Source organism: Ranitomeya variabilis, chromosome 2 (assembly GCF_051348905.1).
Source record: "Ranitomeya variabilis isolate aRanVar5 chromosome 2, aRanVar5.hap1, whole genome shotgun sequence".
NCBI classification, from domain to species: Eukaryota; Metazoa; Chordata; class Amphibia; order Anura; family Dendrobatidae; genus Ranitomeya; species Ranitomeya variabilis.
Genome location: NC_135233.1, coordinates 178,698,985 through 178,714,170, shown reverse-complemented (window position 1 = coordinate 178,714,170; position 15,186 = coordinate 178,698,985). Strand labels below are relative to the sequence as shown.

The 15,186-nt window shown below is 41.2% G+C and overlaps 1 protein-coding gene across 5 annotated transcripts in view; it reads right to left on the bottom strand.

The window, feature by feature from the left end:
* Nucleotides 1-239: 239 nt before the first annotated feature.
* Nucleotides 240-15,186, bottom strand: part of FAM120B (family with sequence similarity 120 member B) — a 197,824-nt gene continuing 182,877 nt past the window's right edge. For all 5 annotated transcript variants that reach the window (XM_077283228.1, XM_077283231.1, XM_077283230.1 and 2 more), the window contains one exon: nucleotides 240-603. In XM_077283228.1, the coding sequence (XP_077139343.1) occupies nucleotides 569-603 (35 nt within the window). In that variant the 3' untranslated portion in view covers nucleotides 240-568. The remainder of the gene's footprint in view (nucleotides 604-15,186) is intronic.

Sequence of the window (15,186 nt, the reverse complement as noted above, 5' to 3'; positions counted from 1 at the left end):
AGGCGCCGGACCAAGAAGAGTGACACTCCCCGGACCGGACCACCCGCAGGTGAGTAATCTCCTATCGGCCTAACCTGGTGACCGGTTCCTTGTAGGGGCAGCAAGACCATACTTTTAGGTAAACTGTCAGATACACTTTAATTCTTGCATTTTTTTTTAACAATCATTTCATGTAACAGGAACAAGCAGATACTTCCACTTGCTCCTGACGAAACTGCAGAGACGGTGAAACGTGCGTCGAGGTTCATAGTGCTATTTGATCATTTATTTTAGTAGGATATAATGCTCTGATCACTTAGTATTTCTGTCACTGTTTGCATGTTCCATCTATGACAGGGAGTATACCATTCCTGCTGTTTTTTTCACTGTATTTATGTATATTAACTTTTATCAGCATATGTAATAAAATTTGCATATTTTACTATTATTTATCATGTTGCTCCTTCTGTGTTGCTATGGTTATATCATTTATATGGTTATATGACATGCAGGTTTGAAGGGATAATAAATTTTACATAAGGATTACTATTGGTTATAAGCTTTTCAATAACAGATTGGAAACTTGGTGTCATCTTCTCTGACGTGGTTGCCACGATCTTTGTCCTAATGGAAGTAACAGGAAAAAAATCAATGTATTAGTATATATTTTGCAATATTATAAGGGTTAAATAAACACAAAAATAGAAAAAAGAAAACAAAATAACAAGCTGAAATGGTCATTTTTTTGGTAGACATTTAAAAGAGCTGGTGCATTATTTTGGTCCTTTTCTTGCATTAACCCCTGACTAGTGGCACACTTTTTGTGTTTACACTTGATTGGAAATAACCTTTTTATTTTTTCCATGGATACAGTCATGTGAAGCCTTGAGTTTCTTTTTGAAGGATGAGCTGTAGATTTTTTTAAGAACCATTTTCTGTAAAATGCAGATAAAATGCAATAGTGGAATAAATCACAAAAAAAGTTTAAGCCACAGTCTGATTCTAATATAAACTGATCATCATGCAAGTATTGTATATTGAATGGGTTATCATGGATATGTGGATACCAAATTAGGCTTTTAATTTGTGAACTATATGTATAACTAACACACAGTTAGGCCGGCGTCACACTTAGCGTAGGGAAATACGATCTGTTTTTTACAGGCGTAATACACAGAAAAGTTCCTGAACAGTGATCCGTATTCAATGCGAGGATGCGATATTTTCTTGCCGGCTTGCAAAATGGACATAGAATGGATCCATGGGCTCAAATATTCGTGAAAACATATATATATATATATATATATATATATATATATATATATATATATATATATATATATATATATATATATGTATGTATATATATTTATATATATATATGTCAGTGAGACACACACACACACATATATATATATATATATATATATATATATATATATATATATATACTAGATGGTGGCTCGATTCTAACGCATCGGGTATTCTAGAATATGTATGTAGTTTATTTATGAAGTTTTCAGAATAATGCAATTTATACACAGGATTCAGCCGGCCTGGCCGCGACCAATTAGTGGTTCAAATTCCGCACCAATTCGCGGGCGGACTGCGCCTGTCGCTAATTGTTCGCAGCCGGGCTTGACCAATCAGTGAAGCCAGGGCTGACTCCAGGTTTTTGAGGGCCCCAGGCCAAAGAGTCTCAGTGGGCCCCCCTCTTTAACACATACCACGATTCATGATGCAGAGATACAGCAGAGAAAGATAGCACAGCCAAGTAGCATATAACACAGCCCACGTAGTATATAGCACAGCCCACGTAGTATATTGCCCAGCCACGTAGTATATTGCCCAGCCACATAGTATATTGCCCAGCCACGTAGTATATTGCAGCCACGTAGTATATTGCCCAGCCATAGTATATTGCCCAGCCACGTAGTATATTGCAGACACATAGTATATTGCACAGCTACGTAGTATATTGCCCAGCCACGTAGTATATTGCCCAGCCACGTAGTATATTGCCACGCCACGTGGTATATTGCAGACACGTAGTAATAGCACAGACATGTAGTATATTGCCCAGCCACATAGTATATTGCCCAGCCACGTAGTATATAGCACAGAGACGTAGTATATAGCACAGACACGTAGCATATTGCCAAGCCATGTAGTATATAGCATAGACACATAGTATATAGCAGACACGTAGTATATTGCCCAGCCACGTAGTATATAGCACAGACACATTAATATATAGCAGACACGTAGTATATAGCACAGACACGTAGTATATTGCCCAGCCACGTAGTATATAGCACAGACACGCAGTATATAGCACAGACACGTAGTATATTGCCCAGTCACGTAGTATATAGCACAGACACGTAGTATATAGCACAGACACGTAGTATATTGCCCAGCCACGTAGTATATAGCACAGACACGTAGTATATGGCACAGACACGTAGCATATTGCCAAGCCACGTAGTATATAGCATAGACACATAGTATATAGCAGACACGTAGTATATTGCCCAGCCACGTAGTATATAGCACAGACACGTAATATATAGCAGACACGTAGTATATAGCACAGACATGTAGTATATTGCCCAGCCACGTAGTATATACCACAGACACGCAGTATATAGCACAGACACGTAGTATATAGCACAGACACGTAGTATATAGCACAGACACGTAGTATATTGCCCAGCCACGTAGTATATAGCACAGACACGTAGTATATAGCACAGACACGTAGTATATAGCACAGACACGTAGTATATAGCACAGACATGTAGTATATTGCCCAGCCACATAGTACATAGCACAGACACGTAGTATATTGCCCAGCCACATAGTATATTACCCAGCCACGTAGTATATAGCACAGCCACGTACTATATTGCACATTCACGTAGTATATAGCACAGCCAAGTAGTATATTGCACATCGTCGGACTATGGAAGGTGAGAATAGCAGGTTTTTTTAAATTATTTTTAACATTAGGTCTTTTTACTATTGATGCTCCATAGGCAGCATCAATAGTAAAAACTTGGTCACACAGGGTTAATAGCGGCGGTAACGGAGTAAGTTACCCGCGGCATAACGCGGTCCGTTACCACTGGCATTAACCCTGTGTTAACGGTGACTGGAGGGGAGTATGGAGCGGGCACTGACTGCGGGGAGTATGGAGCGGGCTCCGGGCACTGACTGCAGGGGAGTAGGGAGGGACTAATCGGACTGTGGCCGTCGCTGATTGGTTGCGGCAGCCATGACAGGCAGCTGGCGAGACCAATCAGCGACTTGGATTTCCATGACAGACAGAGGCCGCGACCAATGAATATCCGTGACAGACAGACAGACAGAAGGACAGACAGACGGAAGTGACCCTTAGACAATTATATAGTAGATATATATTTATATTTCATACAGCGCTAGATAGCTTAAAAGCCGGTAATGGGAGTGGGAAGAGAGTGGCCAAGTGCCAGAATAGGCGCATCTTACAGATGTGCCTTTTCTGGGGTGGCTGGGGGCAGATGTTTTTTAGCCGGGGGGGTGGGGGGGGGTGGCAATAACCATGGTCCCTCTCTAGGCTATTAATATCTGCCCTCAGTCACTGGCTTTCCCACTCTGGCGGAGAAAATTGCGCCTGAGCCTACGCCAGTTTTTAGATCTGTATGAAATATAAATATATATATATATGTGTGTCTCAATGACATATATATATACCTATACAATATGTAGACATTTATTTGCTCTATTCTATTCTAACCTGTCAGTGTGATTTTACTGTACACCACGCTGAATTACCGGTTTTTCTATAGAACACCGCTGCGTATTTCGCTCAAGTCACACTGATTGCCCGTGTGTTATCGTATTTTCAATACACTGACAAACGCAGCATGCTGCGATTTTCTACTCCCGTAAAACACGGCTGCGAAATATACGGCTGATGGGAGCTGCCCCATAGAGAATCATTGGTCCGTGTGCAATGCGTTGTTTTTGCGCCTCTCATACGTCCGTAAAACTCTCTAGTGTGACCCCACCCTTACTGTGTAGGGAGGAGCAGCACTCCATGGACTGAGTGTGATTAAAAAAAATTTCTGGCATGGACTTTAAGAACAGTTTTAGACTAATTTGAGGGTGCTGAATTCAAATCTGATCTTCTAATTTCTCTATCACATCATGTTTTTGCGCTACAGGTATATAGCCCATTTTCAAGAATTCCATGATAAATATAAGTAGTGTATGAAAAGTGCCGGTATATACGGTTCACTAAGGTAAATTTAGTTTTCATTTAGTCTCCCAATAAATGTGAGAATATCTTTGTTTTCTTTGAACATGCATAATTCCCATTTGTTATGATAACACCCTTGTTTTCTGTGCTACTGGGACAGTAGAGCTACAGCAGAGCATTGGGTGAAAACTGAATGGCCTCAGCGACAGTTTGGCATCTGGCGATAAGAGTGTCATCCATGATCCTCTAGTGGATAGGAAGGACATTGTCTTTCCTCCCTTACACATAAAACTTGGATTGATGAAGCAGTTCGTCAAAGCTCTCAATCACAGTGGAGAATGCTTTAACTATATATGTTCAACTTTTCCTGGTCTTAGTGAAGAGAAGAAAAAGGCTGGAATATTTGATGGACCTCAAATAAGAACACTTATGAGACCCAAATATTATCACATCAATGAATGAGACCGAAGAGCTTGGAATGCATTTTGTAATATGGTGCAGAATTTTCTAGGGAATAAGAAAGCCGACAACTATGAAGAGATTGTGGAAGAGCTACTAATGAGTCTGCGAAATCTTGGATGTAGAATGAGTATCAAGATTCACTATTTACACAGCCATTTGGACTTTTTTCCAGAGAACCTTGGGGATGTGAGCGAGGAACAAGGGGAGCGTTATCATCAGGACATTAAAACAATGGAAGAACGGTATCAAGGCCGGTGGGACTCATATATGATGGCTGACTATTGCTGGAGCTTGATGAGAGACAACCCAGAAGCTGTACATCACAGATCAGCCAAGAAAAGAAAGTTCAAATAACTGCCATTTGACATTCATCTGTGTGCCATATATGTGTGTTTTTATATTTTGTAGTTTAATTCTGTAAGTATATTTGATTTGCTGTACATAGACTTTGTAATCTTTGCTGTTCCTTGATTAAAAAATATACAAAATGTAGTACCGAAAATCATGTGTTTTTATCATAAAACATTAGATAGGAGTAATTTTCATCAAAAATTGAAAATATCTCGAAATCCTGATGTGATAGCCAAAAACGGAGTTCATATTCGTAATCAGCAGCCAAAATTGACTTAAAATATGTTTTTAAAACCTTTTGCCAGAAAAATTGCGTTGACCAGTGTAATCAGTGCGAGGGGAAAGCATATCATTGATTTCATTCAATACAAAATACTAAGTATCTAAGTATATTCCAGGTATAACGAGTGAATTGAGACTGTTCTGCTTCATTTTCCCTAACTAACGTAATTCCTGGTGTTCAATGGAGCTTCCTTGGATGGAAACTGAACTTTGTAACATTATTAAATCAGTTTTCATATTGAAAGGGATTGTCCAGTCTATGTGACTGCAGACTTGTAAATCCTCACATTGCGTACATTTCACGCTGTGAAGACTCTCTGATGCCAGGGGTAGCAGTCATGTGACCGCAAGTATGCGATATGCATACAGCCTGCCACATTCCGACTAGACTGCACTTGCATTGAGTGAGGCCATGCCCATCTAGTGGGAATGTGGCAGGAGGATGCATATTGCATATTTGAGATCACATGACTTCCCGCTTGCGACACTGGAAAATCCTCATAGCTCGCAGTGCGCGATTTGAGGATTCACAAGTTTGCAGTCAAATAGAGTGACTGCAGACTTGTAGCTTAAGACTGACCAACCCCCTTTAAGGGAATATGCACTAGACGGCTTTTAAATCCGGTCCTTCCCACTACATTTTGCAAGAAGAAGAGGCTTCAGGTAATGCCAGTGATATTTTTCTTGAAGTGTCTTTTTTGGCATCTCAGCATCTGAAGGATGGTCAGGGCACTTCTTTTAACCATTTTAGGAGACTGAAGTGGAGTGGACCCGTCTGAAAAAGATGTATACACAGAACCATAACACTAATTTACCTTTCTTCCCTACATAAAACACATTCTCTAATGTTCACACCTTGAGTTTTTGTTGTGTTTTTATTAAAGCTGCTTACAAAAAGAAGGATTTGCTGCGTTTTTATTCCTGCGTTTTGGTCAGGGCACATTTGTCTCTTGTAGATGCTGATAAAGTTTAGTGTATACAAAAAATTATTTGATTCAACTTCATTAGGTTTTGGCATCAAAAACGCAGCAAAACCTGATACCTCCTGTTTTTGCACCATTTTGCACCATCCATTGCTTTCAAAGGGTGAAAAACACTGAAAGACCTGACATTCTGCATTTCGCAAAAACGCAGCTCTTTGACAAAACAATCAGGAAAAAAAACAAGGTGTGTGCATGAGACTTCTGAAATAACACAGTCTTTGCTGATACTGTGAAACACAGCTGAAAATTAGCATAAAAAACCAGCAAAAAAAAAAAAAAGCTGCAAAAACGTAATGTACTAATGTGTGAACATAGCCTTACGGAGAACCACTGTTTTATCTTCAGTAAGATCACACAGATCACTGTAGATGTATGCATGTTGTAGAAAAGTAGGGGGAAAGATAATGTGATTAACAACAACATCAATTTTCTGACTTTTAGTAGAATATAAAATAATAAGCAATAAAAGCTATTCTGCAACTCTGTCATTCCTCAGCTTCGAGAAGACAAACAGCTAACAAGACAGGAAAAGTATTGCAGGAATTTAGGCTAATCCCAATACAACTGATTGGGCTGCTATCTTTATAAAGCTTAGGGATATACCTCTCAAGAGAAGGGAATTCCTCTCTCATCTGTTTGTCTCTGTGCTTATGATGGTTCTGTATTAATCAGAGCAGAAGTAACAGAATACATCCAGTGGCACATTTCAGTCATATAAGGCGACATTTACACTGCGTTTGCTCAGAAGTCAATCAAACTGGCTATACCATTTCCTATAATGAGTTGACTATGGTGATATTGGCTACTGTAGTTTTTCTTTTTAGTGGCATACATTAGAGATTTCTACTTGAGGCTTTGCGTCAGGAAATATTTCAGACACATGCCTCTGACAAAAGGCAGAAACGTAATTTATTTAGTAAGCTGGGTTTATAAGGGTGATCATTTGATAGGTTCAATCAAAATGCTGGCGATTGATTTTAGAGCCCTCACTGTATAGTGAGAGGTGATTGTAACCGCTCCCTGCATGCCACTCTGACAGGAAGCGAGCAGCTACAAGGAGGACAGAAGTTTATTTTCGCCCTGCAGCCGCTGCTCCAATAAAGCAGCCAGGCATGGTTTTGATGCTATTCACATGCAGACTGTCCCTACATCTGCAGATAAATAGCATTTTCTGACATGACAGGTTCCTTTTATAAATGGGAGTCAGGTTGTTATTGGGAGTCTTAAAAATAATAAACTGTTCTTGTTGTCATACCAAAACCTTGATCCAATGGCAAATCGTGATAATGTAAAGAGAAACTAAGGCTATGTTCAGACCAGGTTTTGTTGGCCGCTCATGGCTCAAACATTCAGATATTCCCCAACAACACTGATAACCTCAATGAGTAAACGTATGACATTTTGGACTCCTTTCCAATGTGATATGAACATAACCTAATCCAAACTGTTTTCTGTGAGGGACGTACTTTGACGTGCTACTGAATGGTTTTGCTCTGTGCTGAGGCTCCACAGCTCAGCCCATAAAAAGAGACTAAAAGTGTCCTAAAAAGCATAACTTCCACCCACACCCAAGCCCATCCTGCTCCAGAACACTCCAGGCACCGGTATGAGTAAATCCAGGAAGAAGGATAAAGGTGCTGGGTCTCCGCCAACAACACTGCAAAAGAACTAGGCCACAACAAAGCCTCAGCCTCTAGTAGGCTGCCTTTGCCAGACCACATTTCCTACCTGCGGCCTGCAATACTAGATGCCCCATCTATGCCAGCGACTAATCTGCAGAGATCCACAAAAAACTTCCCCATCCTCCACCGATGAAGAGGCAGACTCACCAATTGTAAGTAAAAGCATTAAAAGAAAGACTCGTGAGAGTGACGGTGAGTGCATGAAAGGAGCCATGATCAAAACTCTCCTGTTATATTTTCTGACAAGGATGAGTCAATAAATGACCCAGAACATGATGAAGACAGGGAATCACATTCCCCATATAAGTGAAAGCCCAGACTGGACCTTACAGTCTCTCCTGAAACAATTCCAGCACATTTAAAGGGGAACTCCGAATCAGATCGAAACAACTCTGGTTCCACTCTGGATGCAACAAGCATCAATGATATTATGGTGGCACTTAACAATACCCTAGAAAAAAATCTCACCAAGAAGTTTGACCAACTGAAGTCACAAAAAGAAGTCACAAAACTAAAAACGAAAATCACAGAGATATAGAACAGGAGCAGGAGGAATAATTTCAAGCTCAGAGGCATGCCTGAATCTATCTTACCTCAATTCACCAAGAATCTGATAAAGAAAGCCCTGCTAGACCGGGCTCACAGATTAACTGAGCCTGGCATTGTGGCGAAAGATTTAACAAGAGATGTTAAAGTAAAAGTACCGTCACATTAAGCGACGCTGCAGCGATATTGACAACGATGCCGATCGCTGCAGCGTCGCTGTGTGGTCGCTGGAGAGCTGTCACACAGACAGCTCTCCAGCGACCAACGATGCCGAAGTCCCCGGGTAACCAGGGTAAACATCGGGTTACTAAGGGCAGGGCCGCGCTTAGTAACCCGATGTTTACCCTGGTTACCAGTGTAAATGTAAAAAAAAACAAACACTACATACTTACATTGCCGTGTCTGTCGCGTCCCTCGCCTTCAGCTTCCCTGCACTGTGTAAGCGCCGGCCCTAAAGCACAGCGGTGATGTCACCGCTGTGCTTTGCTTTACGGCCGGCACTGACACATTCAGTGCAGGAAGCTCTGAGCAGCAGCGCGGACGCCGGGGGATGTGACAGACATCAGAGGGTGAGTATGTAGTGTTTTTTTTTTTACTTTTACAATGGTAACCAGGGTAAATATCGGGTTACTAAGCGCGGCCCTGCGCTTAGTAACCCGATATTTACCCTGGTTACCAGTGTAAAACATTGCTGGCATCGTTGCTTTTGCTGTCAAACACGACGATACACGCCGATCTGACGACCAAATAAAGTTCTGGACTTTCAGCAACAACCAGCGATATCACAGCGGGATCCAGATCGCTGCTGCGTGTCAAACACAACGATATCGCTATCCAGGATGCTGCAACGTCACGGATCGTTGTCGTTCTCGTTGCAAAGTCGTTTAGTGTGAAGGTACCTTAAGACTTAAGGTACCTTCACACTAACCGACTTTGCAACGATAACGATAGCGATCCGTGACGTTGCAGCGTCCTGGATAGCGATCTCGTTGTGTTTGACACGCAGCAGCGATCTGGATCCTGCTGTGATATCGCTGGTCGTTGCTGAAAGTTCAGAACTTTATTTGGTCGTCAGATCGGCGTGTATCGTCGTGTTTGACAGCCAAAGCAACGATGCCAGCGATGTTTTACAGTGGTAACCAGGGTAAATATCGGGTTACTAAGCGCAGGGCCGAGCTTAGTAACCCGATGTTTACCCTGGTTACCATTGTAAATGTAAAAAAAACAAACAGTACATACTCACCCTCTGCTGTCTGTCACACGTCCCTCGCCGTCTGCTTCCCACACTGACTGTGAGCGCCGGCCGTAAAGTGAAAGCAGAGCACAGCAGTGACGTCACCGCTGTGCTCTGTACTGCCGGCGCTCACACAGTGCAGACACAGGATGCAGGAGGAGTGCAGGGAAGCGGACGCCGGGCACCGGAATGTGAGTATGTGTTTTTTTTTTTTTTACATTAACGCTGGTAACCAGGGTAAACATCGGGTTACTAAGCGCGGCCCTGCGCTTAGTAACCCGATGTTTACCCTGGTTACCAGGGGACTTCGGCATCGTTGGTCGCTGGAGAGCCGTCTGTGTGACAGCTCTCCAGCGACCACACAGCGACTAAACAGCTACGCTGCAGCGATCGGCATAGTTGTCTGTATCGCTGCAGCGTCGCTTAGTGTGAAGGTACCTTTAATTTTTACCATATCTAGGACCAACTCATGTCCTACATGAAAGTAAATAAAGCTCTCCTTCCACCATTCAATGGGATTAAGATTTTCCTTGATTTCTCAAAGGAAATTCGTCAACAAAGAAAATCTTTTAAAGAACTTACCTCTACACTTTGTCAGAATGGCATCCTATACAGATGAGTCAACATTGCAGTGCCGAAGGACACAAATTTATCCACAATTTCCTAAAGCTTTCATCTTCCCAAGGGTGACCAAAGGAATGCAGAAGAGAATGACTAAAAACAACTTCCTTATTATCCTGGACACTCTGCTACAAAAGTCTTCTCCTGAATTAAGGTAACTTTACTTCTCTACCTAGACCACAGAAAGTTTGGGTTGTCGTGGCCCTGTTTGCCAGAAATTTACCCCTACGGAGGTCACCCCAAGGAACAGTATACACCAGAAGACCTCCCAGGAATCTTGTAGGCGGACTAGGCCTAGATCAAATGTACGTTACAATAAGATGTTCTTAATGTTGTATTGTTTATTCTTTCTTCTTTTTTCCTCCCACAGGTTGGAATCCAAAATCTATCTTTAAGTATATTGTCTGGTGTGATTACTCCTGTCCCCGAAAAGCTTAAAGATGAGCCTTTATATCCTCTCAGTAAATGTTAGAGGACTAAATAGAACACAATAGAGATTTCACGCCTAGAAAGAGGCAGCAACATATAACTGTACCATAGTTGGATTCCAAGAAACTAAATTATCAAGCAATAAAACTCCCAAATTTGAAAACAAAGTTTCCAGCATATTTTTAATTCTTCGAATATTAGAAAGAAGGCAGGAGTAATAAATCCAATAAAGAAACACAGTCACATTCCAACTTCTGTCAGAAACATGCAACAAACTAATTTAATAAACCAGACACAAAAATGGTTTCTTCAATCATAGAAGTCAGGCTGGTTAGAAAAAGAGACATACAGTGGGTATGGAAAGGATTCAGACCCCTTTAAATTTTTCACTCTTTGTTTCATTGCAACCATTTGGTAAATTCAAACAATGAAATTTTTTTTTCATTAATGTACACTCTGCAACCCATCTTGACTGAAAAAGTAGAAATGTAGATTTTTTTGCATATTTATAAAAAAAGAAAAACTGAAATATCACATGGTCATCAGTATTCAGACCCTTTGCTCAGACACTCCTATTTAAGTCACATGATGTTCATTTCCAAGTGATCCTCTTTGAGATGATTCTACTCATTCATTGGAGTCCAGCTGTGTTTAATTGAACTGATAGGACTTGATTTGGAAAGGCACACACCTGTGTATATAAGACCTCACAGCTCACAGTGCATGTCAGACCAAATGAGAATCATGAGGTCAAGGGAGCTGACCAAGGAGCTCAGAGACAGAATTGTGGCAAGGCACACATCTGGCCAAGGTTACAGAAGAATTTCTTCAGTACTCACGATTTCTAAGAGCACAGCGGCCTCTATAATCCTTAAATGGAAGAAGTTTGGGACCACCAGAAGTCTTCCTAGACCAGGTCGTCCAGCCAAACTAAGCAATCGTGGGAGAAGAGCCTTGGTGAGAGAGGTAAAGAAGATCACTGTGGCTGAGCTCCAGAAATGCAGTAGGGAGATGGGTGAAAGTTCCACAAAGTCAACTATCACTGCAGCCCTCCACCAGTTGGGCATTTATGGCAGAGTGGCCCGACGGAAGCCTCTCCTCAGTGCAAGACATATGAAAGCCCACATTGAGTTTGCTAAAAAAACACATGAAGGACTCCCAGACTATGAGAAATAAGATTCTCTGGTCTGATGAGACTAAGATAGACCTTTTTGGTGATAATTCTAAGCTGTATGTGTGGAGAAAAACAGGCACTGTTCATCACCTGACCAATACAATCCCAACAGTGAATCATGGAGGTGGCAGCATCATGCTATGGGGGTGTTTTTCAGCTGCAGGGACAGGACAACTGGTTATCATTGAAGGAAACATGAATGCGGCAAAGTACAGAGATATCCTGGATGAAAACCTCTTCCAGATTGCTCTGGACCTCAGACTTGGTCGAAGGTTCACCTTCCAACAAGACAATAACTCTAAGTACGCAGCTAAAATAACAAAGGAGTGGCTTCAGAACAACTCAGTGACCATTCTTGACTGGCCCAGCCAGAGCACTGACCTAAACCCAATTAAGCATCTCTGGAGAGACCTGAAAATTGCGGTCCACCAACGTTCACCATCCAACCTGACGGAACTGGAGAGGATCTGCAAGGAAGAATGGCAGAGGATCTCCAAATCCAGGTGTGAAAAACTTGTTGCATCATTCCCAAGAAGACTTAATACTGAGCAAAGGGTCTGAATACTTATGACCATGTGATATTTCAGTTTTTCTTTAATAATTTGCAAAAATTTCTACATTTCTGTGGTTTTTTCAGACAAGATGAGATGCAGAGTGTACATTAATGTGAAAAAATGAACTTTTTTGAATTTACCAAATGGCTGCAATGAAACAGAGTGTGAAAAATCTAAAGGGGTCTGAATGCTTTCCGTACTCACTGTACCTCAACAACAACATCCCTCTCACATCTCTAATTCAGGCTCATATTCTTGATACAAAACTTAAATTACCAAGCTTTCCCACACTTAAAGCCTCAGAATGTACATGGAAAAAATAATCTTATATGTAAGTATTGAAGATTAAAGGGGTATTCCCATCTACAAGATCCTATCACAATATGTAGTAGGTGTAATAATAATACTAATTTTAGCAAATACCTTCAATTAGAAATGTAGTATAGTTTTTCTGATTCGCTATGTCTCTTTCCTCATGTGCAGGCATTGTAGGACCTTAGGTATCCATGGTTCTGACCACTGATCTATCTATATAATCGTCTAAGGGTATGTGTCCACGTTCAGGATTGCATCAGGATTTGGTCAGGATTTTTCGCAGGTAAAATCTGCACCTGAGGTCACTGGCAGGTCACCTGCGTTTTTCATGCGTTGTTTGTCCAATTACGCGGGTGTGCCGCATGCGTCTTTTAATGCATAGTGGAGACGGGATTTCATGAAATCCCCTCCACTATGCTGTAACATCTGGACGCTGCGTGTCCCTGAGGGGTACTTCCGTCCTTACTTCCAATCAGTGACAGGCTTGGTCAGGCCGCGAATTGGCCCCTCCCTACTCCCCTCCAGTCAGTGCCAGTGTGTTGCCCCATCCCGGACCAACTTTTTACTATTGATGCTGCCTATGCAGCATCAATAGTAAAAAGATATAATGTTAAAAGTAATTTAAAAAATTTAAAAATTGTGCTATTCTTACCTTCCGGTCTCGCGAGACCGCTAAGTCATCTGGGTAATTTTGCACTGCATCACTGGAAACGGAAGCTGGCGGCAGCATCGCGCGCATCGGGACAGCTTTGTCGGACGCCGGTGGGTGAGTATATAACTATTTTTTTTTAACATGGATGTGGTGCCCACACTGCTATGTACTACGTGGGCTGTGTTATATACTGCGTGGGCTGTGTTATATACTACGTGGTCTGTGCTATATATTACGTGGGCTGTGTTATATACTGCCTGGCTGCTATATACTACGTGGGCAGTGTTATATACTACATGGGATGTGTTATATACTGCGTGGCCTGTGTTATATACTACGTGGGCTGTGTTATATACTACGTGGGCTGTGTTATATATTAAATGGGCTGTGTTATATACTGCCTGGCTGCTGTATACTACATGGGCAATGTTATATACTACATGGGCTGTGTTATATACTGCGTGGTCTGTGTTATATACTACGTGGCCTGTGTTATATACTGCATGGGGTGTGCTATATATTACATGGGCTGTGTTATATACTGCATGGGCTGTGCTATATACTACGTGGCAGTTATATACTACATGGCTGCTATATACTACGTGGCTGTGCTATATACTACGTGGCTGTCTGTATTACGTGAGCTGTGCTATATACTATGTGGCTGCTATATACTATGTGGCTGTCCTATATACTATGTGGCTGTGCTATATACTACGTGGCTGTGTGTTATATACTACGTGGCTGTGCTATATACTACGTGGCTGTGCTATATACTACATGGCTGTCTGTGTTATACACTACGTGGCTGTCTGTGTTATATACTATGTGGCTGTGTTATATACTACGTAGCTGTGTTATATACTACGTGGCTGTGCTAAGCGCGACGTACATACATACATACATATTCTAGAATAACCGCTGCATTAGAATCGGGCCACCATTTAGTATAGTGATAATTAGCTAGTTGCTAGTGAACGTAACCATGGGTAGCTAAGGTCCTGCAATGCCTGCACATGCGGAAAGAGACATTGCCAATCAGAGGTATTTGCTAATACTATTATTATTACACCTACTACACTTTGGAATAGTATCTTGGAGATGGGAATACCCCATTTAATCCTCACAATATACCAAATAAATTCTTAGAAATTGTCATAAACCAATGTGCATCATCTGCAATATCTCACCTATCAAACATCCCACAAGACTTTAACTCTGGACAATTACAAACCTTTAACTCTCTTAAAAGTGACTTCAACATGTCTGATTCAGATCTATGTAAATTTACAAAAATAGAGGAATACATAAATACAAAACTAAAATTCCCCCTTCCTTTCCCCAGAACAATCTCAATTTTCTAGATGATACAAAAATAAAAACATATGGAGTACTAGATTAATCTATCCATGGTTCAATGACGTCAAACTCTACTAAAAAAACATAAATATACTTAAATGTGAAAGAGACCTGAATATTTCATATTCCATTGAAAAATGGTGTCAAGCCCTTAAATGTCCCTGTTCATCAACAATGCGTGCTTCCCTCCAAGAAACCCACTACAAAATATTGTCTAGATTCTACTTCACTCAAGTAAAACTAAATAGAATATCACCAAACTATTCAAAGTGTTGGAGGAATTGTGACCAAACTAGTGATGCTCTACACATTTTCTGGAA